Source organism: Camelina sativa, chromosome 18, assembly GCF_030686135.1.
Source record: "Camelina sativa cultivar CO46 ecotype springtype chromosome 18, ASM3068613v1".
In the NCBI taxonomy this organism is placed as follows: Eukaryota; Viridiplantae; Streptophyta; class Magnoliopsida; order Brassicales; family Brassicaceae; genus Camelina; species Camelina sativa.
Window position 1 is genome coordinate 22,616,578 of NC_141897.1, and position 23,002 is coordinate 22,639,579.

Genomic DNA, 23,002 nt, shown 5'->3' on the forward strand with positions numbered 1-23,002 from the left:
CCTCGTGGCGGCCGCGCAGGAGTATCTAGAATCCACGGTTCAGTCCAGATGCACGTGTTGAACCCCGAAGTTATGGTCTTACGGATTCCATACGAGAGAACATGTTTTGCCGCCAACATGCTTCTCCAACCATATGAAGGTCGATTGGATACTTGTATCTCTAATGGACTACAATATCGAAAGTATCTCCCTTTGAGAACTCGACTCAGGAGAGAATCTGGATATCTCAGCAATCTCCATAGTTGTTTTGCCAAGAGAGCAAGATTAAATTCTTCTAGTGTTCGGAAGCCTAGCCCACCTTCAGAAAGTTTAGTACACATCTTCTCCCATGAGATCCAGTGTAGTCCTCTACTATCTGCCCTATTGCTCCACCAAAAATCAGCAATCGCACTAGTTAGTTTTGAACATATAGCTTTTGGTAAAAGAAAACACGACATTACATATGTCGGAATTGCTTGTGCCACTGATTTTATCAGGACTTCTTTGCCTCCCTTGGATAGGGATTTTGAAGTTCATAAGTTCACCCTCTGATGAAGTATATCCCTTACGAATGCAAAGACTTGTGTTTTTGACCCATGAATCTTCTCAGGGAGACCCAAGTATGTTCCCATGCCTCATTCTTGTGATATTCCAACAATAGATTTGATCTCTTGTCGTACATGGGACGGGACCTTGGTTCCAAACATGATGGAAGATTTAGAGAAGTTTATTTCTTGTCCGGACGCCTCGCCATAAAAGCGGATTATATCGATAATTTCCTTGCATTGCTGAGGATCAGCTTTACAGAAGAATAAACTATCGTCTACAAAGAGTAAGTGGGAAACCCGTGGGCTTGCATTCGAGATATGTAAACCCTGAATCTTCCCCTCTTTCGGCATTCCTAATCTGAGCGATTAAGGCCTCTGTCAAAGAATAAATAGATATGGAGAGATCGGGTCCCCTTGACGAATCCCACTTGTTGGCCTAATCCGTCCCTTGGGCTCCCCATTGATCAAAATGCGGTAGGAGACGGAAGTGATGCATTACATTATCCAACCCACCCATTTTTGATCAAATCCCATTTTTCCCATCAAAGCTCTTAGAAAATTCCATTCCACCCTATCATAAGCTTTACTCATGTCCGTCTTAATTGCCATAAATTTCTTACGGTTTGCCCGGTTAGAACGAAGGGCGTGGAAGTTTTCTTGAGCGATGAGGATATTATCCGTGATTAATCTTCCTGACACAAAGGCAGATTGGGTTTCAGATATAAAATCTGGTAAAAACCTCTTGAGATGTAAGCTCAGAATTTTTGAGATCACCTTATAGCTCACGTTACACAAGCTAATACGGCGAAATTTTGACATTTCCCTAGGTCGTTCTCCTTTCGGGATTAAACATATATTTGTCTCATTTAGCTTGCCATCAAAAATTCCGGAAGTAAAGAATTCCTCACCATCTTAGTGAGATCGCCTTTTATGGTTTCCCAAAATTTTTGGAAGAACAAAGTAGTCATCCCATCCGGTCCTGGAGCCTTTCCCGGATTCAGAGAGAACAAAGCTCGTTTGACCTCTTCTTCTGAGATTTCTTTAGTGAGATGCTCATTCATAGCAGGTGTAACCAATGTAGGTACATCCTTAATGGCCGATGTAGGGTCGCTCGCATTCGAGGATGAAAAGAGATTGCTAAAGTACTCCACCGCAACTTTTTCTATTCCTTCCTCTGTATCAACCCATACCCCTAGCTGATTGAGGATGCCCTTGATCTTATTCCTTGCCCTCCTTTGTTTTGTGGAAGCATGGAAATTTTTTGTATTTTTATCTCCTTCTACAAGCCAAAGTTCTCTGCTCTTTTGGTGCCAATATGCTTCCTTTTCCCTATAAGCTTCGCAAAGCCGCCATTTTAGGTTAAGGAGAGTTTCCGACGATGCTTGATCATTACCGTAGGTCTCATCAATCTTTTCTTGGAGATCTTTAATCAACTTTTTTGAGTTCGTTTGATTATTTTTCTTCCAAATGGAGATAGCTCGTTTGCAGTTTTGGATTTTTTTCATGATGGATCGTTCGATGGAAATGTCGTCACCTCCCCATCCTTCTAGCACCGCCTCTTTAAGACCTGGCTTATCAATCCACCTCTTGTCAAACATAAACCTTCTCAAAAACTTTTTTGGACGTGTTAGAATTGATGCGAGAAGTGGACGATGGTCCGAACCCCACATCTTCATATACTCCACATTAGTGTGGGAAAAAATATTGTGCCACTCTTCGTTTCCCATGGCTCTATCCAAGCGACATCGAATCTTACCATTTGACCGTTGACCAATCCATGAAAATTGATTTCCTTGGTAGGGGAAATCAATTAAACCACATGAATCAATCATAGCACGGAAAGGTAGAAATGAAGCTTCCGATATTTTTCTCCTTTCTTTTTCTCGTGATTCCCGGTTATTTCATTGAAATCACCAATAATAAGTCATAGATCTGATCGGGTCACTCCAATCCGCATTAACCTTTCCCACACATATTCACGGTTTGGAGAATATGGCTTACTAATCCCATTCTTTCACGGTTTGCAGAATATGACCACTTCTCTTCTCACGTAAGCAGCACTAATCCCATTCTTTCACCCTTTCCATATGCCCCGGAGTTTATAACTATACGAAAACTCTTGACTCTGACTCTCGTGCTCGGCTTATCCAATTTGGCTGTTGATCCACCGGCTCGGCTCAAATTCTTTTTATGAATGGAGCTGGATAATTCAAGTAACATAATGTCATTGCTTACAAAGAAAAAAACTTACTAGTAAACCACATATCTACCCTAATCAATTGTTCTTTTTTCGAGTGGTCGTTTGTCGCTCGCTTTCTCCATGTGACAGTCTGATTTTAATGCAACAAGTTGGTCCATTTTGGACGAGTTGGATAACTAACCCATAAAAGGCGAAATAAATGCATAATATTCATAGAGTTTCTCGCTTGAATAATCTACATATATTGTAGTGTATATATGTATATTTGGTACCTTTTGTTTCGTGTGCCAAAAATCTTACGTACTTTTTTTGATACCTTAAAAGAGTCGGTTGTTACTGTTTTAATGAACGATACTGATATATATATATCTTACTTCGAAAGTCATCAACATGGGGTGGTGGCGCAGTTGGCTAGCGCGTAGGTCTCATAGCTATTGAGTAATCCTGAGGTCGAGAGTTCGAGCCTCTCTCACCCCAATATTTTATTTTATTAGCTCCATTGTCATATCTACTTGGGCTTTTGGGCCTCCCCAATAATCCAAAAGGGCTAACTTCGTCGCTGAGAACTCCTAACTAATTTCCACGCCCATCAATCACCATCACACAATACGATATCATGAGTAGGATCTTATGTCAACACAATCTCATACTGTATGTAATTTATTTATCATATTATTACATAAATGTAGAAACAGCATTAGCGTGAGAAGTGAAGCTGCTTTTACTGGTGTTTAATAAAAGTATTGTTGGCATTGTCAAAAACCACGAGGTTCATAGAACATGTTTTAAATAAAGTATTTGAGTATGAAGGAAGGTTCATCGAATGAAAAGTGTTATTCCGGATTAGTTAGTTAATACAAACAAGCAAGAGGATCTACTTTGTAATCCGATCCAAGATAATAAAATCACTCACTCATTCCCACGATCATGAACCGTACAAACTTCTAGATTTTCTCCTCCTCAATAGTTTGCAATTTCCCATAAACTCTGGTCGTCCTTTTGGACTACACAACTCACGTGCGCACGAAATTGAAGCATACGGCGCACCCATTCTTCAAGAAATAAAAGAAAACTTACCCAAACCAAAAAAGTCACGTAGTAACAGTTTTTAATAAATTGAAGTTTAAGTGCGCACGAGTGGGTTTGTTTTTTTGGGTACGAACGCGGTTTACAACTTACAAGCGAGTCCGTGTCCGAGTCGACCGGCCAACGGTCACCGTCAGATGATACCGAACAAGTTGGTCCCATAACATGTTGAGTGTTTGTTTAACTCAAAACCGTCCATCGTTATCACATCCCCTTTTTTTTCTTTTTTTTTCTTTTTTTCTTTTTGCGTTTCTTTTGTTGACCCCATTAAATTTCCCGTCTTCATTGTGAAATTTGTATGAAAGTGTGAACGGGAATTGAGTTTTTATTAGTGTCACAGGCTGTGTGGACTGCTCTCTCTCACTTACATCACCCATTCTATGATATTCGTTGAGTAACTGTTCCAAAATCTACGGATGTTCCGGTTAGATTTTTTTTTATAAATTTAATTTGGGAAAATGTTTTCCTTAAAAAACGAAACAAATAAATGTAATTCAAAATATTTAAAATGAAAAATAAGAAATACGTGTCTAATTTAAAATCATTAATATTTTCTTTTATTAAATAAGAAATCAAAATAAAATTAAAAAGCAAAAAAATCCAAATACAATAAAGATACTAAATTATATTCCAAATTTTTAGTTGGATCTTGTCATAAATTTAGATGATACTACTAGTAAAGTAAACAATATAGTTTTTCTTTCCCAGTTATTTTCAATATTAATATAATAACCATTTTCTTAAGTTTGACCAAAAAGAAAACAATCATCTTCTAAAAATTGTGTTCTTTAATTTATCAAGAGCTGAAAAAACAAATCATTTAAAATTTTTAATCATATTATCGACGTAAAAATTTGAAAAAGACAGTCGTTTACACGTCAGAGAGGTTTCTTCTAAGAAAGCCCTGTCAACATAGCCAAACCTTATACCGACGTTGAAATCCACGTGGCAATATTTCACACGTAGGTACACACGTGCGTGTGCCTGTGTATATTTATAACCCACACACACATCATAGAGACGAAGCAGAAGAAGAAAATGGAATGCAGAAAACACAACCACCATGGCAGCAAAGGAGTTTGCCCAACTTGTTTACGAGATAAACTCTCTCGGTTACCTAACACGACGTCGTACTACATAGTTCACCGATCCGATGATCGATCTACTTCCTCCACAACCGTTTCGTCTTCTCCGTCGTCTCCGGCGGTGAAGGATCATCGGAGAGCTGGTTCGATGTCGATGTCTTTCGCTGTGAGGGAAGCGTTGAGTGGTAATCTGATCGAATCTTTAGGTGGAGGGTTGAAGAAAAGCAGATCTATGGCGCATGTTCCCAAAGATTATAATACTGTTAGGGATTCGACGAAGAAGAAGACCAAGGAGAAGTTGAAATCTACGACGGTTAAGAAGACTGGGTTTTGGACTAAGTTGCTTCATCTCAAAGGTAAAGGCGGTGCTTCCGCCGACGTCGGTGGATTGGTTTCTTCACGTCAACGAGTTTATTAAATGACCCATTTTAGTCCCTTTTTTTTTTTTCTACTGAAATTTTATTTTTGATGTGTACAGTTACAGATAAAAGAAAGTGAAATGGTGGAAAATTTTATGAAAGTGATTTCTGATAATACGTAGAAAAATAGAGATATATACATTCGTATTACACTGAAATTGACCAAAGATATATATACAAAGGTACGATGAACTTTCCTGTGAGTTGACCAACCAATCAGTGATTTTTTGATCATATCCTAAACTTGCGTGTTGTATATAAAAGTCATATTAGCAATTTGGCATGTCATCACAGCGGCCATGGATTTTAAAATCAACAAAACGTTCTAATATTTCTAAGGCGATTTGTTCATTATATATAAACCGATAAATGTACGTATATAATATAGTACGAGAAGTATATAATAGTACTACTATGTAACTAACAGTGAGCATACTACAACACAAAAATATGGCCCCTTCCGACTCTTGGATGTTCCGTTATGAGATTCGTAACATTCAAATTAGCTTTTCATCAGTTTCTTGTAAAGTTGTTCTATACTATGGGTGACCAAATCTGGTGCTTGCTTTGCTTCCTTTCCACTCAGCCTTTTTTGGTAAGTGCATAGTCTTTTCAAATTTTCATCACCATCTTCTTCATAGTCAAACTTCATCATCGTCATCGAGATAGTGCCCGTGTTCTACAGACCGGTTTTTCAGTCTCTGGAATATCTCATCTAGCGACTGTGGCACTGATGAAGTCACTACTCTGCTTGTGCTGGTTAGTGTTGTTGTTTCTGGTCCCTGTCTTAGTGGAAGAAACTTCTTGGTTGCTACATTTTCTTTAAAACTCTGGATTCCTTGTTTCATGTTTCGCCATGTGGACGCCAAACGAGACGATGGCTCTCCTGATCCTTCACCATTACTACTTGGACCTGAACTGTCTGTTTCCAGTAAGGACACTTTAGCCGAAGCCATGTTCTCTGGCTTTTTGATAGAAGATGGCGAGTGTTTGTTCTGTTGTTCTCTAATGGCTGCATATTTGTTTGTGATTGCTTCTCTGGCTGATCCGTATTTACGGGACATATCATCTTTCGATGAACTTCCTTTCACTGTGTCTATGTCATAGCTCGACGACATTTTCATTTCAACGGATGAATTTTCCTGCAAAAAACTTGCTCAGGCGTTGGAACAAAACATTATGAGCTCTGCTTTTATATGTTATCGGTTTACTACTTACAGAGAAATTGCTTCCTGGTTCAATGTCAACATCGTTGAAGTTCCTTGCTAATGGAAGAACATGCTCGCCGACTTTTTGTCCTTCTTCGAGCCATGTTCGTTCTAAGGATTGGAAAAGAAAGGAAAATGAATTAAAACACGAGTTATTATTAGTCAAATATCAATGCAGAAGAAGATCACTATGCTTTTTTTTTTACCTTTTTTAAGAATCATTACCCCCGAAGGATCAAACCCGTCTGTATCCTCGCTCTCTGTTTGAAATCTAAATCTTTTCCAGCTACCAAAGTAATTAAAAATGCGATCAAAGAAATTGCCTGCAACTAGCAATGTGTAGATAACCATTATGAGCGGATATATTTCATTGAACCGTTGTCCAAAGACCGGGACAGCATCATCGATTCTACCCATTTTCTGCAGAATCAAATAAAAACATTGCAAAGAAGCACAGTTATGGCATGAATTTTAAAGACTTGTAAGACAATGAAATGCGCAAAGGGAGAGACGGAGAAAAATACCTTCTCAAATATAGTCTCGGAATGAAGTTGAATGAGATTAATAAAATTGTAAGATATTGGTGGCGCATATCGAGCAATCATCCTGAAGAGATACATATAAACCATTTATAAGCATGTAAAATTCTTATTCTAAAAAAAGGATCGTTAGATATTCACTTACGAGCAAATCATAAGTAGATTCACAGAACTTGTTTGTCGAGGAGTCAAGGAATAAATCATCAGCATCCCAATTTTAAAAAGTGAATAGTATGTACAGACGCACATATACACCAAAGGTACAAAAGCAAATGCCTGAAAGCAAAGTGATCGGGATTCAAGCAGAAGTTACAGGTCAGTTGAAACATTTGCTGATATATAAGGTAACAAGATATGACGCGCTCCATCAAAGCGAGAATTGAACCAAAATGTAAAGTACAATATACCTGCACTAGTAGTTCATCGGATTTGACAGAGCTAATAAGTATTGAGAAGAGGGACAAGTCCAGTTTACTAAGAAGGAGAGTTGCCTCTGCTAAAAGAATTGCAGCGGACATAATCCCCATAACTACTGCCAACACCATCTGAATTTGTTTCTTCAATATACACCTCCACATAAATTCTGCCAATAGTAATAATGTACATAAGTATTCTCATGCAATCGACAACTCTACTCAGGGATGATTTCATTCTTTCTATTGTGTTCTTGTCAAAGTGGGAACTTTCCACCTCAGTAACACGTTCAGTAGGTTACAGAGCAAATAAGTACAAAAGTATTGGAATAGTTTACCGAATGTGTCAAGAAAATTCCCCATATTTCCAGTTCGAGTAGATCTGAAGCTCGAAATGTATTTCCTGAAATACGGTTAAAAAAAGCTGCTTAAGGTGAAAGGTATCATAAACTTGTTTAAAATAAATGACGGAAGAGGTAATTCTATACTGTACGAGAGATGAAATGATCGAAAATCTGACCATCCAGTTGCATCACGGCGTTCATAATTCTTCATTGTGTCTTCAAGAACAAGGGCCTCGGTAACGTAAGTTAGATACTCACTGCAAACAGCCATAGTGAGACATTACTAGAGATTTCGAAATAAAACAGCTGCAACTTAGTCTATTAATGGAACAAGTTTCCTAACAAAGTATTATTAGAAAAGTTTCCTAACAAAGTATTATTAGAAGTTAAGACAGGGCCTCTAGAAAGTTCTCCATACCTTTTATATCTGTAATATTCATCCTTAGCATTTCGAAGGTGTCGCCTTAACGTTGCCATCGATTTCTCATCTGTGTCATAGTCCATATCATTTTCACCCAACTGACCACCTTGTGGCTTAAATGATGGGTCTTCCCTGAACTGTATAGAATATGATCAATAAAATTGGAGATGTTCTACTCACAATATAAAGATTATGGGAGGTAGAAGTTACCATTTTAGCCAGCATAGCATCTATAACATTCATGTATGGTCTCATAGGATCACGCTTGGACATTTGAGTTGAAGTCGCTTGAGCAACCTAGCAAGGCAATAGTTAGGGGGTGATAAACAGTCTAACAAGAAAACAATACATGTCATCATTTCTGGAGGGAGCAGTGTAAAGTTATTTGAATTGCTAAAACTCAGGGTACTTAATTACGTGAAGTAAATTTACTATAGATACAAAGTCCGCTAAATGGAATATCTCCTTAGATCTTATATTGCACCAATGAGGATGTCATGAACTATGATATTAGAAACGAAGTTCTTAGTTAAGTTTGAAGTAGAGCATATTTAAGCAGATGAGGACAAAAACTTATTTAACCCAGATAAAACTTACTACAATCGCATTTGAAAGTTCCTGATGGGCATTATCAAGTTTCACAGCAATTTTGGCAATTTTGTGAGAGAGAACTTTTTGGCGGGTGGTCCAGTCTGCATTCTTCCAAAGGGTCTTTGGTATTTCGCTCAAGCCAAAGCCAAGAAGAAATGCACCAGTCACCAGCCCAAAAGTATTTGAACATGCCATAGCATAACCCAAAATGCTTCCTGTCCTGTTAACATACAAGAACGCCTCAGTCAAATAGTCCAGGAACGAATGTAACTTTCACACTAGAAAAAAAGATAGGGCACCAGATATTCTAAACCCATATATCATCTATTGCTAGACGATGAGAAATTGAGTTGCAACACTAATGAATGTTAATGACAAAAGCATGAGATACAAATCCGATATATAAGTATATTCAACCATGAAGGAAAATTTTACCAGTTCCTGTGCATCATGATGAGAAGGATAAGACCGAGAAGACCAATGAATCCCAGAACTAGATAGAAAACTAAGTTGACATGTACGCTAGTCTTCAATCTCTCTGACACTGTAAAGTCTCCAGCATCTTCAAAACCCTGAATAAGGGGCACCACAGCCCTGTTTAGAGGTAACATAGTTCAATATAAATGTAAATAGATTGTTAGGGGTGCATTTCAATTACTGGCAACCAAAACAAATTTACACCTAAAAGATCACAACCATACAGATAAAAGTTATTTGACATACATGGGACACATCCTGTCATGTTAACTAAGGTATATTTTTTCAAACATAATCTGGTTTTACCACCTTATACTGGATCTGATCAGAAGAAGGACACATTGTACTGTAAATATCGGGGAAGACATGTGTCAAAGAAAAGGCACTGAAAAGTTCAAGCAGTTCATACCAGGTGAGTAGAAACGTACTCCAGTATGACCAACTCCATAAGAAGGAAATGGCGCCATTTTCAGGATGATCAGGTTGCAGAGATAGTGTCTGCAGAACAGAAGAAGACGAATGAAGCAACCATATATAAAATGATTCCCTAATCTCCTAGTGCGCCTATTTTGGTTCAAATCCAAATCAAACATGGCAACCCGAAATCTAGCTATCATTGTTTCATATCTTGCAGTAAACGACGAAGCTTACTACTATCCCTGAATATAACTTTGTTAACTCCCCAAATCAGCTAAAGACTTCAAGCCTAAAAACCTTCAGTGAGTCTTTCAAACTCTTACAACATTAACTACCAATTTCAAATTAAGTCTTACATATAACTAACTATAAGCCGTATTCAGAAGCCACATTCTTCAGCTAAATCTTAATCCTACGTATGAATGATCTTACGAAACTTTAAGGCAAACCACACGATTCAATTCCAAATCAAGCAAAATAAGTCCACGTAAAGACCAATTCGATCAGAATCGCGCAGTAGTCCGAAATTGAAAACGAAACTTGGGGGGGGGGGGGGGGAATGTGTGGTACCGTCCAAATGTCGGCAGGAGCGAGGATAATAACGGAGACGGAGCAGAACCAGGTGTATCCAACGGTGATAAGAACATACCGAGGAATCTCCGGTCCGGCGAAGTATCGGAGCGTGGAAACAACTAATCCAAGGGTTAGAGGCAACGAGATCAGATAGAAAACCCACATCTCTCTCTCTCTCTCGATGCACTAGACTCAATCAATCAAATTAACGAAAAATATAAAACAACCGGAGCTTTTCAAAGGTATCGATTTACGCCGGCCGCGAGATCGCTCGACTTGTCTGTGTATGTTAGCGCGTGAGAGAAACGCGCCGTTGAGAGGAAGGTCTCTCTCTTGTTGTTGTTCCGTTTTCGTTTTTTTCCACTTTCAGGTTGTTGGTTCGATCTCGGTTCGGTTCATCGACGAAGAAAAAAGAAGTAGAAGAAAGAGCTATTAGGAAACGTAAATATTTAACTTCGTTGAGAAGAATTAGTCCGATTAATAATAAATAATTTTATCTTTTCAATTATTTTTTTTTATCAAGATTAAATAATTTCAACCATCAAATCTAAATTAATATTATTTTTCCGTTATGAAAGATACGCCGGATTTAATGAAAATCTGATATTTTTTTTTTTAAGTCATTAAATTAATGTCAGTTGTTTTCTGAAGGAACATACAATTTATATATATATTTTTTTTGTTAAAAAAATGCTTAATCCTTTGCGCAGGCAAGAAGTTTTGTGATCATGCTGCGCATTTTCGTAGGATATGTATGTGTTTTTTTTTCTTGCTTTTTATAGTTGTTATTAATTAGTGGTTTCTTTTAAAAAACTAACTTCATTATTGATTTAATAGAAGAAAATCAATTTCAACAAAGCCCTAACTAATGATATTTTTTGATAGTCAGGAACTGGGCCTGGTTACACCTACATCCAAAATACTTTGATGAATTCAATATGGGCCTAGTTACACCTATAGCCAACATCCAAACTATCCAAGATATATAGTTTTATCATTGTAATGGTTTTTGATTAAAAGAAAACACAATATTGTATGTTAGTTTGGTTTGATACTTTTTGATATAAACACTTTTAAAATAGCCGTGTGAAGAAATATAACATGATTCACGTTTTCCAAACGTGTTGCTGTTGCCAGGTCAGCGCTAACCTACTTGATTCATGTCCGATATTGTGACTTGTATCCAACAAATGTCTAATTCGTAATTGACAAGATTCACTTTTATATACGCGTTCCCACTTACCTATTTAAATTAGTAGTTCATTTATTCGTTCATCAACTAAAGCATCAGAGATTGTCAGATTCCTATTACTCTTTTAATCCTCTCTGATTAAGATAGTCAACCAAATCTGTGCACTGTATTCCTGTTTTATAAAAGAATGCATACCACATCGACCGTTCGTACTCTATCCATATCTCCTTAGCCATATCCAACGGCAAATTGATGATAGAGCCGACAAGATCATCATGACACGTTTAGGTTTTGTCTACCGGTTATCACCGTCCATGACTCATATATCCTGCAACCGGAAGAATCCTATACTGTAACCCCCACTTCCCATTTCCCTTTGTTTCTTGGTACTTTAACAGTACTATCACTTTTATTTTTCAAGATGCCATAGTAATTGATTTAAGTACTACTAGTGGGATCCAACCATACCTAAATGCACAAATTAAAACTACCAAACACGTGTGGAACTCAAATCTTACTGAACTGATGAAAGTACCTAAAATTAAAACTAAATCTTGACCTTCAACTTAAAAAAAAAAAACTGAAAGTCTTTAGATATTTATACGAAGCTATATTATTTATACCAAACTCAATATATCAAAATTTATTTGAATTTTATACAAATATAAACTATAAAGAGGATTGAGCAACTCTTTTAGACAGTTCCAAAGAGTTTAATTACACAAATATTTAATTGATCTAAAATTTGAAAATTAATACTAACTACATTTTAACTCGCGGTACACCGGTTGTATATAATTTTTTATTATTATTTGTATTTATATTTTATTTATTTGTTAAATATTGGAGGTTTTCCAAATTTAAGAATAACTAAATTTTCCGACCGTTTGTGCGGCTAAAATTTTACATTAATTTTTTAACTCGCAATATACTTCATGACTATTTGCTAGTTATATTTAGTTTGTTTTACTTAGTGTTTGAGATTCTATTTTGATTTTTAATTATTATAACGAAAAAATAAGGGATCTAAATACATAGTAAGTCATTTATACGCTATGACTAAGTCACATTTTTCCTAATAATTTAATTATTTTACACGATTTAGTTAAATCAACTTAATTTTTATATGTGAAATATTTTAATATTAATAGTGTTGACAAATAATAAAATGAGGAATTAACCCGTGTTAGCACAAATTTAATAATATTTATTAATTCTAACATGTCATTTTTATAACTCATCTACTATATAACCATATTATATACTATTTTAAAATATTTTCATTTTACATGTTCGTAATATTTTAAAATTTTATTAAGTTTATATATATTAATTATAATATTTAAATAAATGTGAATCGAAGTTTTTCTTACGTTAAGAATCAAAGCTCACACGTTTTGGACAACAAAATAAGAATCAAATTGTTGTTTTCTTTGTTTGCAAAAGATTCAGAGATATAATATCTTCAATACAAATAGAAGGTGAGTTAAATATATTACAGTTTCTGTTTTCATATTGATTCTGCTGTATTTTTTAGTTGGTATGATATGTAAAATATTTAGAAAATAAAATCTGAAGTAATGCTAGTTTTGGAAATACTCTAAAGATTAATTTTGTAAATAATTTTTTAAATAAATACAAATAAAGGATAGAATCTAAAATGTAATTCAAAAATGTATATATAGATTATGAGTCCAGTTTATAAAAAGAAAAATATATTACTATTAAATAGTAGCTATTATATATTACTATTAAATGTATATATAGATAATAGTAGTGAATAAAAAACGAAAAAAAGAGAACATTTCTCGAATAAAACTGAAGGCGCATATAAACTTTATAAATAGCGGCTATTATTAAACATCTTATATTATATATGACTAAATATAGCGTCCGTATTTGATTCTCTTTAAGATATTAAGATCAAGAGTGAGAGTGAGAGTGAGAGAGCTATGTCGTCGTCGGCGGTTGAGTTTGTGGCGGAGCAGCGGAGATGCAACGACGATGGAAACGGCGGAGAGACGGTAAAGAAAGACGAACTTGATCATTTGCTTTCCAAACCGTCGGCTCCAACAATTTCTATCCCTACGGAATCTTTCCTCAGAGCAGCAACTTTACTCAAGAACCAGGTGCGTAAGATAAGGACGTGACGCCTCACACGGCTAACGTAAGCCAGATCTCTGTACGTTGGCTCATATATGTTTCTTGGTCGATGTATATGTAGGTTGTGGAGGCCACGTGGAAAGGCGGTGTCGAAGCTCTTGCCCCTGCTGGTTCGGGTCCGGTGCTGGATCCGACTGTGTACACAGGACTACTAGGCACAGCGTTCACCTGCTTGAAGTCGTACGAGGTCACGATGAACCATCAAGATCTGCTAACTTGCGCAGAGATAATCGACAGGTGTGCTAACGTTGCACGTGCCACGACCAGGTGAAAATATCTTCGCCACTAATAAGTTCCTTAGCCGAGTAAACATCAAATAAAAAAAATGTAATCTGATCACTATGAAGAATATTTTGAAAATAAAATTCGAATAATTGCCTGACAGAAAAACACATCAAGGCAGATTAAGTAGCAAGATTGAATAGTTACAAAGATGTCACTTTTATCCAATTATTGTCGTCTATAACAGTATAAACACTAACATGAAAAGTATGTAAATCTTGAACCAATAAAAATAATATCTACACACTCAAAATTGAATTGTCGTTTTGTAAGTAAAATAATTAGATTTTCATGAATAGGCACGTGACGTTTTTATGTGGAAGAGGAGGAGTTTATGCGCTTGGTGCAATCGTAGCCAATTACAGAGGAAACCAATCAAAACGTGACTACTTCCTTGGTCTTTTTCTTGAGGTTCCAATCCTTTTTGACTTTTTACTATATTACCACCGATTCACTGTTTTTATCCAACGAGATTTGTTCTATAGTTAACATTGATACAAGAAACAATTCACAGTGGACTTTAAATGATTATATTCGTACAAGCAGCTCGCAGAAGAGAGAGCGTTACCAGCAGGACCAGAGGAAGGAGGATTTGGGATGTCATATGACCTTCTCTATGGAAGAGCGGGTTTCCTTTGGGGTGCTCTGTTCCTAAACCGATATCTCGGTGAAGGCACTGTTCCTGACCCTCTCTTATCACCCATCGTTGCAGCTATCTTAGCCGGTGGACGAGTTGGAGCCGCAGATCATGAAGCCTGTCCCCTGTTATACAGGTTTGCGCAATACAGTAGCTTAGTGTGATCCTATTTCGGTTTACTAGCAAGGAAATTTATCTTAGTTTTTGTGGCTCTTATTAGGTTTCATGGGACTCGATTTTGGGGTGCGGCAAACGGATTAGCTGGAATCTTGTATGTGTTGCTACATTTTCCTTTATGGGAAGAGGATGTGAAGGATGTTCAAGGGACATTGAGGTACATGATGAGTAATAGGTTCCCGAACAGCGGAAACTACCCGTGCAGCGAAGGGAATCCGAGGAATAAGTTAGTCCAATGGGCTCATGGAGCAACCGGCATGGCCATTACGTTGGCTAAAGCATCTCAGGTGTTTCCAAAGGAAAGGGATTTCCGAGAAGCAGCCATTGAAGCAGGAGAAGTAGTGTGGAAGAGTGGCTTGGTGAAGAAGGTAGGTTTAGCTGATGGAGTTGCTGGTAACGCCTATGCTTTCTTATCGCTTTATCGGTTAACAGGAGATGTTGTATACGAAGAGAGAGCAAAAGCATTCGCGAGTTACTTGTGTCATGATGCAAGAGATCTCTTGGATATGTCAAGGCAAGAAGCAGAACATGATTATTCTCTTTTCCGGGGATTAGCTGGACCAGTATGTCTCTGGTTTGATCTTGTGTCACCGGTAGATTCTAAGTTTCCTGGTTATGAGATATGATTTAGATAAACTGTTGGTTCCATTATCTTGTGAAACGATCTTTAGGTTCCCCGGTTTATTCCTTTTTCTATCATCTATTTGGGAGAAACATTCTTGCAAAAGAAGAATAAAAGTAGCATGAAAAGATCAGCTTAGTGGTTTAAACGGTATTGGTAGTATCACTAAGACAACGGAGAATGCAACCGAGACCAGCTCTCTCTGTTAGTTTTTCGTGAATCATCAAACATTGATCGCATGTAGGTTCGTCCCCAGTCGAAAGGCCTCTATACAAGTACCTGATCCACAACATTCAAGGAAACAAGAATGAATAACACTGACTTCCTCATGAAGCTAGCTAAAAGCTAGGTTGAGGGGCTTACTTCATGAGAATGTCGTAATACTCGGCACCAAGAGCATTCAACATTCCGTCGATATCCCTTATCGCCATGATAACTTTGTGCACAACTATCCAGTTAGCTGACTACAATTTCACCGATTGAGAAACAACCATTTATCAAAAATCACATCATCCTTTTGGTCAGGAACAAACAAACCACTAGCTAGCTAAGAAACAGAGAGACCTTGCAACGTTCATCGAGAGTTTTGGGAGGCGAATCATCGAGAGCTGTTTTCAGAGCTTCGATATGTTTGTAACTGGACAAACAAAGTAAACTATAATAGGTCTTCTGAGAAAGTAAAAAAAAAATATACAAAAGAAAATCTAGGGTTATACTGTTTGAGTAAGCTCTCAATCTTTTGCGATTTGGTTTCGATCGTCGCGATTATTGCCTCTGCAATATCAGCTTCAACAATTTGTGATGCTCCAGCCATTGGATCTCTCTTTCTCTATCCCTCCAGCGAAATGATCTGATACATTAATAAACTCATGTCATTTCTTCATTCAAATCAAAAACTTGCTGCATAAGGAAACAAAAACTAATCAATGGGAAGCAATGCAAAACTTCTCAAGCCATAAAAAGAGAAGTAACGATCACGAGAAATTAATTCTACTCATGTAGAAAAACCCAATGCCGATGGCACACAAATTTCTCACAGCTTTAGATCAGATCAGAATCCAGAAATGTCAGGATCAAACCATACATGGATCGGCCAAGGATCCGAAGCTTACGTGAAATGAGAGAGAATCAAGCGATCGAGTGATTGAGCGACCGATAGAGAGGGTTTTTCAGAATTGTGATACTAAATAAAAATCGGACGCTACACTTTGTTAATTGTAACTTTTTTTTCTCTGGGCGTAACAAGAGAAGTGGACAAGCTGTTATGCTTGTACATAATTGTAATAAATGAAAAAGCGAATACGTCAAATGAACTTATACAAGTTCGTGATTGCAAAATAAAACCATGTTAATCAAATTAAGGTCCAATTTGACCTTTTAAGATAAGTTTTTCAATACCCAAAGCCCCCATAAAAAACTGCTAATCAAGCAACAAAAACGAATCACACAACTCTGGATTAGGAGAAACAATCCCAACCAGAGTCTTACAAATATCTATATATATATATATATATATATATATATATTGTCAAGTAAAAATTCAAGAATTTGAATTGGGTTATCTAAGAGTTACAACATATGTTACTCTTCGTTGGTATCACTTGACCAGGACCCGGAACAATATCAATCTTCTTACCAGCAAGAGACCCGGGATTACCATTCTCTTGATCTTCACTCGCCGCAAGACTTTTCTTGTTCACAATGTTGAAGATCTCAGTCAAAACCGTGGAGAAAGCACTCTCGACATTGGTTGCGTTAAACGCAGATGTCTCCAAGAAGAACAAACCTTCTTTCTCTGCAAATTCTTTAGCATCTTCAGTCGGTATAGCTCGTTGATCAACAAGATCTGACTTGTTACCAATAAGGATGATCACAATGTTCTTATCTGCATGAGCACGCAATTCTTCTAGCCATCTTGGGATATGATCAAAGGTTTGGCGTCTGGTTATATCATAAACCAACATCGCCCCAACCGCTCCTCGGTAATATGCACTCGTTACCGCTCTGTATCTGTTTTATACCAAAACCACACATATATACAGATAGAACGCTTTTGTAAGCATATGATTAAGGCATTGAATATGGTGATTAAGCTTATTCATTAAAGATAATGATGCCTTAAGTTTCTAATTTTGTACCAATCATACAACTACGGAAGCTGGTTTAGTCTACTCTACACATAATTTGAATTCCAAATCTCATATTAAGTTTCTTAATTATACTTAAGATCGATCCTAAACTAAACTATCATCTATCATCGGATCGAGATCTAAGTTCAGAAGTAGCAGCAATCGAAGAAGCTAAAAGAGTTCCGGAGAGAGAGAGAGAGAGATCGGAGATTATACCGTTCTTGGCCGGCGGTATCCCAGATCTGAGCCTTAACACTCTTGTGATCAATAACAAGTGTCCTAGTCTGAAACTCAACGCCGATGGTGGCTTTAGAATCCAAACTGAACTCGTCTCTCGCATATCTCGCGAGTATCTGAGATTTCCCAACCGCTGAATCGCCGATCAGCACAACTTTGAACACGTAGTCAATCTTCTGCGACGGATCTCCGTATCCGCCTCCACTCGTCATCTCGCTTTGAACTTTGAATCCTCTGTTTCAAAGCTTTTGCCGAAAAGTGAGCTTTTGAAGTTTTAAACGCAGAGAGAGGAGAGATCTGATACGGTCGTCGTCGTTGTCAACTGTATTTAGTCAATATACTTTTCATTAATTTGATGACGTGTTTAATTTATTAACCGTTGGATTTAGCCGGCTCGAATCTAGGGACTGATCTGACAGATACGACAATTATCTCCCTCTGCAAGCAAGGCGCATGTTTTTTGGTGATGACGTCATCGATAAGGCAAGTTCGGATCTTAAAACTGGGCCATAAGCCCATTAGTTTATGATAAATGGCCCGGATTGATGATTACGTGTCGCTATCCGAATTGACCAAAAAGTGCCCTAAGCGTTTTTTTTCTCTGGGAAATAAAAAAAGCAAAGCAAACGTTCGCGACGGAGAGAGAGAGAGAAGGGAGACGATGGAGGAAGAGGAGCACGAGGTTTACGGGGGAGAAATTCCCGACGTCGGCGAGATGGATGGAGATATGGACGCTCCTAATCCCGATTTGGATATGGCTGCTGCTGATGATGATGCGGTTAAGGTGGTCTGTTACGCTCTTTTGTCTCTCTTACTGTTTCGTTCATCTTGAATGTGATTGATCATCTCGATTATTTTGTAATCGCGTGTATATATGTTTTGATTGGTGCTTTAATACATACTAGGAGTTGGATGAGATGAAGAAACGATTGAAGGAGATGGAGGATGAGGCTGCTGCTCTGCGTGAGATGCAGGCTAAGGTCGAGAAGGAAATGGGAGGCCAAGGTTTTCGTCTCTTTGATTTTTTTTTTGTTTGTTCACTATAATTCGGCTCTTTGATTTCATTCACCGTCGTCGCTAGGTTTTTCTAATCGTTGGTTATGGTGTTTGGATCTATCTTTAAATTCCAAGTACTGTGAATTAAGTTATGTTATGCTGTTGTTTTGCTTCTTGATTAAAGTGTTTTTGTTCAATTTTGTTATTTCAGATCCTGCTAGTATTGCAGCAAATCAGGCAGGCAAGGAGGAGGTTGATGCTCGATCAGTTTTTGTTGGCAATGTAAGAACGAACGCCTATGTTTATACTTAGTTCTATTGTTGAATCATATAGCTTCTGGTTTGTTTCATAATTTTACGTCTTTTTGATCTAAAATGTTCATTCTTCTAGACTTTTGAATAGTGCGGAAATCACTAGCTCTGTTGATATGAATATTTTTTCATCATGGATGTTAGATTTTATTATAGTACGCCTGTGAAGTCTATAATATGATTATGTTCTGTTCTTGATCCATGATTGGATGCGTGACATAGAATGTCATCAAATTTTGTTCACATAGTGAGTTATGAAGTAGGTGATTAGATCACTAGTTAACCGTGAATTTTGGTGTAATGTCACACACCTTTTGTTACTATGGCTTGCACTAGATTTCAGTGGTATCACTAGTGATAACTCTGCTACTTATTTTAGTTTACACATCTTCAATGAGAGATTTTTGCGTTGACGAAATCAAAGATATGTTAGTTTACACATCTTCAGTCTATAATTAAAGTTCATATGTTTATTTATTAGGCTGTTCAAATTTGAGGATGCGTATAGTTTTTGTTTTTTTGGTGTTCAGTTTTGCTTTTCTTATGATTTTTCTTACTACAATCGCAGGATTGTTCTCATTCTTGAAGTTCTTATTTGCTCTGGGTTGTCAATTAGGTTTCGTGGGGTCATTACATTTTTCCTTTTAAAGAGTTGCAAAAGATCTGTTCTGTTTTGTTGTGGAACATGATGAAAAAAGCTATAAAAAAAGATGCAAAAAGAATTGAAAAAAAAGCTAAGAAAAAAGAATAAAAGAAGTCAATACGTTTTAAGAGCATTAGGAATTAGGAAATGTAGAAAAGGAAAATTGTCGTGACTCCGAAGGAAAAAAGAGATATCTGGAGAGGGGATAATGTTTGAGTGAAGGATTTCACAATCCATCCTCGAGGAGATAGCCTCTGAAGAACTGAATCAAGCTGCCGGATGCTTTCTAGTCAAGGCTCATAGCTGCTATCAGCAGCAGACTTTGTTGAGTTTCTTGTTTGCCGAACTTGTTAATTTGATGGATTACTCTGTGTGTGCACAGTGAAAGACGCCATGGGTTATGCCTGTTTGCTATATACTATAACTGCATATTTCACTGTGCAGGTTGATTACGCTTGTACTCCAGAAGAAGTGCAGCAGCATTTCCAAACATGTGGCACTGTCCATCGGGTGACCATTTTAACAGACAAATTCGGGCAGCCAAAGGGATTTGCTTATGTAGAATTTGTCGAAGTCGAAGCTGTTCAAGAGGCTCTACAACGGAATGAATCAGAGTTACATGGTCGTCAATTGAAGGTACACATTAATATGATTTTACTATATACCATCAAACCAAACGCTTATATAATGGGAAAATAGCTTATTTGTTCATCGTTTTCTCATCTGGCTTGAATAAATTTCAGGTCATGCAAAAGAGAACAAACGTTCCTGGATTGAAACAGTTCCGTGGTAGAAGATTCAATCCGTACATGGGTTACCGGTTCCGCAGACCTTTCATGCCTCCTTATATGTATTCCCCATATGGATATGGGTAAGTTAGATATAACACCAAGACATATATGTGATTGGGGTCGCGCAGCTTTCTCCACTTCTCACTCTCTTTTTTTTTTTTGTATTTGCAGAAAAGCTCCTAGGTTCAGAAGGCCGATGCGTTACATGCCGTACCAATAAAAACCGTCATGGTTAAGGAAGGATAGAGCGGATTAGCTATTGGGAGCGGAGGATGCATGTATGGGTTAATATACCCATCCTTTTATTGAGCTTTCTATATGACTCTGGCTCTTTGGCCTTTAGAACTTTGCTCGTAAACATTTTGGAACCTAGACTGGTATTATAAGTTTCATATCGTTTTGATATGAATCATATGATGATTGGTTTAAGTGTCACATATATAATGCGTGTGAGTGTTGACCCCGTTGACTATATAAGGTCAAAATAAGAGTTGACTTATTGATTTTGTGTAAACCATTAAGCAAAGATTTAGTTAAAGTCTACCCGGCGCATTTTATCTAGGTCAATGCTACTATGTGCCCAGTTTCAAGTTCTCTTCTGATGAGGACGTTAAGGTCGTAGCCATTTTCTCGCAATGACACATTGGGTCAGTCACTTTAGTTGCACATCCGAAAAGACGATAATGTCCTTATCGCTTCCTTCCCGATACGCTCTCTTCTCAGGGTCGACTCCTGTTCGCATCAGCAGAAGCAACCTCTGCTTCGCCGTCTCCGCCGTACAAATTTCTCGCCGGAATTCTTTATCATTCCCTCAGCCTATCCTCCTCCGCCACGTCATCTCTACGGGGTCTAATTTCGAGATCGATCGGGATTGTAGAGCTCATGCGTCTTCTATCGGATCCTACGAAGACAGTTCTTCTACAGACCTCGAAGACGCCAAATCCGATGGCTTCGATTTGGGGAGCTTTGTTTCATTCGCGGAGGCGCTTTGTATTCTATCTTCCGCCGTGATTTCGGTGGTTCTCGCGGTGAATTACGTGGTGGTTGGTGAAATCGGGAAAAAGGTTTTGTCTTTAGGTTTCGTTGGATTGGTTGGTTCAGTCGCCACTGGTTCATGGCTTAGACGACGGCAATGGATGAGGATTTGCAAAGGAGCGAGAGAGAGTGAAGGGACGAACTTGATTCGAAGGTTGGAGAAACTTGAAGAGGATTTAAAAAGCTCGACCACCATTGTTAGAGTTCTTTCTAGGCATCTGGAGAAGCTTGGGATTCGGTTTCGGGTCACCCGGAAAGCTATAAAGGAACCAATTTCTGAGGTAAACAATCCCATTGTGCCTTTTCTCGAGCTTTGCTTCAAATGCTTCCACACTGTAAAAGTTTGAATTCTCTATGTGAAATCGGATAAAAGGGAACAAGTTGTGATTTGGGAATTGATCAAGAGTTCTTGAATGTATGAGGAAGTAACAAATGAGCTAGTGTTTAAACCGAGATTTGGGATAATCTTGCAGAAGAGATTTAGATATTTCCAGTTTTCAGTTTCTGACTGATCAATGTAGCTGTCTTTGCATTAAGTTTAGTTCTTTTGTGCTGTATGTATCTAAAAGAGCTTGGTTTGTTTTGTCCAAAGACTGCAGCTTTGGCTCAGAAGAATTCTGAGGCCACAAGGGTATTAGCTGCACAACAAGAGATATTAGAGAAGGAGCTAGGCGAAATTCAGAAGGTTCTGCTCGCTATGCAGGTATATCCATTAACCCGTCATCGATTTAGGATTTGATCATTATAAAACTCGAAACTGGTTTGTATCCCCATTAGTTAGTAGAAGTGTCTTCTAAGCTAATGCCATGGCTGAATTGAAGATTTCGATAACTAGTTTCCTTTGAGCTCTTAAAAGCTGGTTGCTTGCTTTGCAGGACCAACAGCGAAAGCAACTTGAGCTAATCCTTACAATCGCAAAGAGCAGCAAGCTGTTTGAGAGCAGTAGTAGCAAGCAAGCGCCTAACGAGCAGGAAGCCAATAAAGCAGCAGAGGAACCCTCAACACCTAAACAAGTATTGGTTTAATAAACCAGACATAATGCAAACACACAAGAACCAGCGACGACACGACAATGTGTAAGTTTTGTCTAGACAAGTTTTTCCTGGACTCTTGAACCCAAGAGAGAGAGAGAACACTGAAATATGGAGAAGTCACTGTAGTATTGTTGCTGTATTTGTCATCATCATTGTTTTGGGTTTGTAATTTTCACTTGTTTCCCTCTTATAAGAACGTTCTTGATGATGATTTTGATAAAGCTTCAGACGAACCCATTCATTCACATAATCACATGTAGACATTGACTTACCTAACCTCAGTAAATCCAAAATGTGATTATATAAAACTATTAGAGAATGAACAACAGCATGGGGTGGTGGCGCAGTTGGCTAGCGCGTAGGTCTCATAGCTACTGAGTGATCCTGAGGTCGAGAGTTCGAGCCTCTCTCACCCCAATCTTCTTTTTAATTTTGCATTTTCACAGTTTAATC

The 23,002-nt window shown here is 37.7% G+C and overlaps 7 protein-coding genes and 2 non-coding genes across 13 annotated transcripts; 6 read left to right on the forward strand and 3 right to left on the reverse strand.

Annotated features, from left to right (window-relative positions):
• Positions 1-3,119: 3,119 nt before the first annotated feature.
• TRNAM-CAU (transfer RNA methionine (anticodon CAU)) lies at positions 3,120-3,204 on the forward strand. Its single transcript is given in 2 exon segments — positions 3,120-3,157; positions 3,169-3,204. It is a non-coding gene; the product is annotated as a tRNA-Met (tRNA).
• A 1,595-nt stretch (positions 3,205-4,799) lies between these two features.
• On the forward strand, positions 4,800-5,418 carry LOC104762729 (protein SALT UP-REGULATED GENE A-like). The gene has a single exon (XM_010486081.3). It carries the CDS (start codon positions 4,852-4,854, stop codon positions 5,314-5,316), a length of 465 nt encoding a protein of 154 aa, XP_010484383.2. The 5' UTR covers positions 4,800-4,851; the 3' UTR covers positions 5,317-5,418.
• Positions 5,419-5,648: 230 nt separating this feature from the next.
• LOC104762728 (uncharacterized) lies at positions 5,649-10,826 on the reverse strand. 2 transcript variants are annotated; one of them, XM_087498671.1, is made up of 14 exons: positions 10,298-10,826; positions 9,720-9,808; positions 9,269-9,427; positions 8,840-9,053; positions 8,453-8,539; positions 8,240-8,379; positions 7,998-8,078; positions 7,816-7,880; positions 7,472-7,647; positions 7,210-7,340; positions 7,050-7,131; positions 6,732-6,945; positions 6,536-6,636; positions 5,649-6,459 (listed from the first exon to the last, which is right to left on the reverse strand). In XM_087498671.1, the coding sequence occupies exons 1-14, from the start codon at positions 10,463-10,465 to the stop codon at positions 5,959-5,961; spliced, it is 2,208 nt and encodes a 735-aa protein (XP_087354797.1). In that variant the 5' UTR covers positions 10,466-10,826; the 3' UTR covers positions 5,649-5,958. The 2 variants fall into 2 exon arrangements, with proteins under 2 accessions (XP_087354797.1, XP_087354798.1); XM_087498672.1 differs by having other exon boundaries at positions 9,269-9,405; positions 10,298-10,760.
• Positions 10,827-13,261: 2,435 nt separating this feature from the next.
• LOC104762730 (lanC-like protein GCL1) lies at positions 13,262-15,521 on the forward strand. Of its 2 annotated transcripts, XM_010486082.3 has the most exons (5): positions 13,262-13,621; positions 13,717-13,922; positions 14,237-14,348; positions 14,484-14,710; positions 14,795-15,521. In XM_010486082.3, the coding sequence occupies exons 1-5, from the start codon at positions 13,445-13,447 to the stop codon at positions 15,375-15,377; spliced, it is 1,305 nt and encodes a 434-aa protein (XP_010484384.1). In that variant the 5' UTR covers positions 13,262-13,444; the 3' UTR covers positions 15,378-15,521. The 2 variants fall into 2 exon arrangements, with proteins under 2 accessions (XP_010484384.1, XP_087354799.1); XM_087498673.1 differs by lacking the exon at positions 13,262-13,621 and having other exon boundaries at positions 13,765-13,922; positions 14,452-14,710.
• LOC104762733 (actin-related protein 2/3 complex subunit 5B) lies at positions 15,030-16,599 on the reverse strand. 2 transcript variants are annotated; one of them, XM_087498675.1, is made up of 5 exons: positions 16,486-16,599; positions 16,090-16,223; positions 15,938-16,010; positions 15,737-15,837; positions 15,030-15,652 (listed from the first exon to the last, which is right to left on the reverse strand). In XM_087498675.1, the coding sequence occupies exons 2-5, from the start codon at positions 16,185-16,187 to the stop codon at positions 15,517-15,519; spliced, it is 408 nt and encodes a 135-aa protein (XP_087354801.1). In that variant the 5' UTR covers positions 16,188-16,223; positions 16,486-16,599; the 3' UTR covers positions 15,030-15,516. The 2 variants fall into 2 exon arrangements, with proteins under 2 accessions (XP_087354801.1, XP_087354800.1); XM_087498674.1 differs by having other exon boundaries at positions 16,458-16,570.
• Positions 16,600-16,703: 104 nt separating this feature from the next.
• On the reverse strand, positions 16,704-18,045 carry LOC104762732 (ras-related protein RABA4a-like). The gene is made up of 2 exons (XM_010486083.2): positions 17,719-18,045; positions 16,704-17,383 (listed from the first exon to the last, which is right to left on the reverse strand). Exons 1-2 carry the CDS (start codon positions 17,949-17,951, stop codon positions 16,936-16,938), a joined length of 681 nt encoding a protein of 226 aa, XP_010484385.1. The 5' UTR covers positions 17,952-18,045; the 3' UTR covers positions 16,704-16,935.
• Positions 18,046-18,302: 257 nt separating this feature from the next.
• LOC104762734 (polyadenylate-binding protein 2) lies at positions 18,303-20,994 on the forward strand. Of its 2 annotated transcripts, none has more exons than XM_010486089.3 (6): positions 18,303-18,523; positions 18,645-18,744; positions 18,947-19,017; positions 20,134-20,325; positions 20,433-20,560; positions 20,652-20,994. In XM_010486089.3, the coding sequence occupies exons 1-6, from the start codon at positions 18,401-18,403 to the stop codon at positions 20,698-20,700; spliced, it is 663 nt and encodes a 220-aa protein (XP_010484391.1). In that variant the 5' UTR covers positions 18,303-18,400; the 3' UTR covers positions 20,701-20,994. The 2 variants fall into 2 exon arrangements, with proteins under 2 accessions (XP_010484391.1, XP_010484390.1); XM_010486088.3 differs by having other exon boundaries at positions 18,306-18,526.
• Positions 20,982-22,760, forward strand: LOC104762735 (uncharacterized). The gene is made up of 3 exons (XM_010486090.3): positions 20,982-21,796; positions 22,108-22,218; positions 22,391-22,760. The coding sequence occupies exons 1-3, from the start codon at positions 21,116-21,118 to the stop codon at positions 22,538-22,540; spliced, it is 942 nt and encodes a 313-aa protein (XP_010484392.2). The 5' UTR covers positions 20,982-21,115; the 3' UTR covers positions 22,541-22,760.
• A 121-nt stretch (positions 22,761-22,881) lies between these two features.
• Positions 22,882-22,966, forward strand: TRNAM-CAU (transfer RNA methionine (anticodon CAU)). Its single transcript is given in 2 exon segments — positions 22,882-22,919; positions 22,931-22,966. It is a non-coding gene; the product is annotated as a tRNA-Met (tRNA).
• Positions 22,967-23,002: the final 36 nt, after the last annotated feature.

Coding starts and splice junctions, on each gene's coding strand:
- LOC104762730 (XM_010486082.3), top strand. CDS start 13,445: ATGTCGTCGTCGGCGGTTGAGTTTGTGGCGGAGCAGCGGAGATGCAAC. Junction 13,622..13,716: donor CAACTTTACTCAAGAACCAG/GTGCGTAAGATA, acceptor ATGTATATGTAG/GTTGTGGAGGCCACGTGGAA. Junction 13,923..14,236: donor GTTGCACGTGCCACGACCAG/GTGAAAATATCT, acceptor TTTCATGAATAG/GCACGTGACGTTTTTATGTG.
- LOC104762733 (XM_087498675.1), bottom strand. CDS start 16,187: ATGGCTGGAGCATCACAAATTGTTGAAGCTGATATTGCAGAGGCAATA. Junction 16,011..16,089: donor ATTGAGAGCTTACTCAAACA/GTATAACCCTAG, acceptor TTGTTTGTCCAG/TTACAAACATATCGAAGCTC. Junction 15,838..15,937: donor CTCTCGATGAACGTTGCAAG/GTCTCTCTGTTT, acceptor GTGAAATTGTAG/TCAGCTAACTGGATAGTTGT.
- LOC104762729 (XM_010486081.3), top strand. CDS start 4,852: ATGGAATGCAGAAAACACAACCACCATGGCAGCAAAGGAGTTTGCCCA.
- LOC104762735 (XM_010486090.3), top strand. CDS start 21,116: ATGACACATTGGGTCAGTCACTTTAGTTGCACATCCGAAAAGACGATA. Junction 21,797..22,107: donor TAAAGGAACCAATTTCTGAG/GTAAACAATCCC, acceptor TTTTGTCCAAAG/ACTGCAGCTTTGGCTCAGAA. Junction 22,219..22,390: donor AGGTTCTGCTCGCTATGCAG/GTATATCCATTA, acceptor CTTGCTTTGCAG/GACCAACAGCGAAAGCAACT.
- LOC104762734 (XM_010486088.3), top strand. CDS start 18,401: ATGGAGGAAGAGGAGCACGAGGTTTACGGGGGAGAAATTCCCGACGTC. Junction 19,018..20,133: donor GATCAGTTTTTGTTGGCAAT/GTAAGAACGAAC, acceptor TTCACTGTGCAG/GTTGATTACGCTTGTACTCC. Junction 20,326..20,432: donor TACATGGTCGTCAATTGAAG/GTACACATTAAT, acceptor AATAAATTTCAG/GTCATGCAAAAGAGAACAAA.
- LOC104762728 (XM_087498671.1), bottom strand. CDS start 10,465: ATGTGGGTTTTCTATCTGATCTCGTTGCCTCTAACCCTTGGATTAGTT. Junction 7,132..7,209: donor AATCTACTTATGATTTGCTC/GTAAGTGAATAT, acceptor GTATCTCTTCAG/GATGATTGCTCGATATGCGC. Junction 6,460..6,535: donor AACCAGGAAGCAATTTCTCT/GTAAGTAGTAAA, acceptor AGTTTTTTGCAG/GAAAATTCATCCGTTGAAAT.
- LOC104762732 (XM_010486083.2), bottom strand. CDS start 17,951: ATGACGAGTGGAGGCGGATACGGAGATCCGTCGCAGAAGATTGACTAC. Junction 17,384..17,718: donor GATACCGCCGGCCAAGAACG/GTATAATCTCCG, acceptor GGTATAAAACAG/ATACAGAGCGGTAACGAGTG.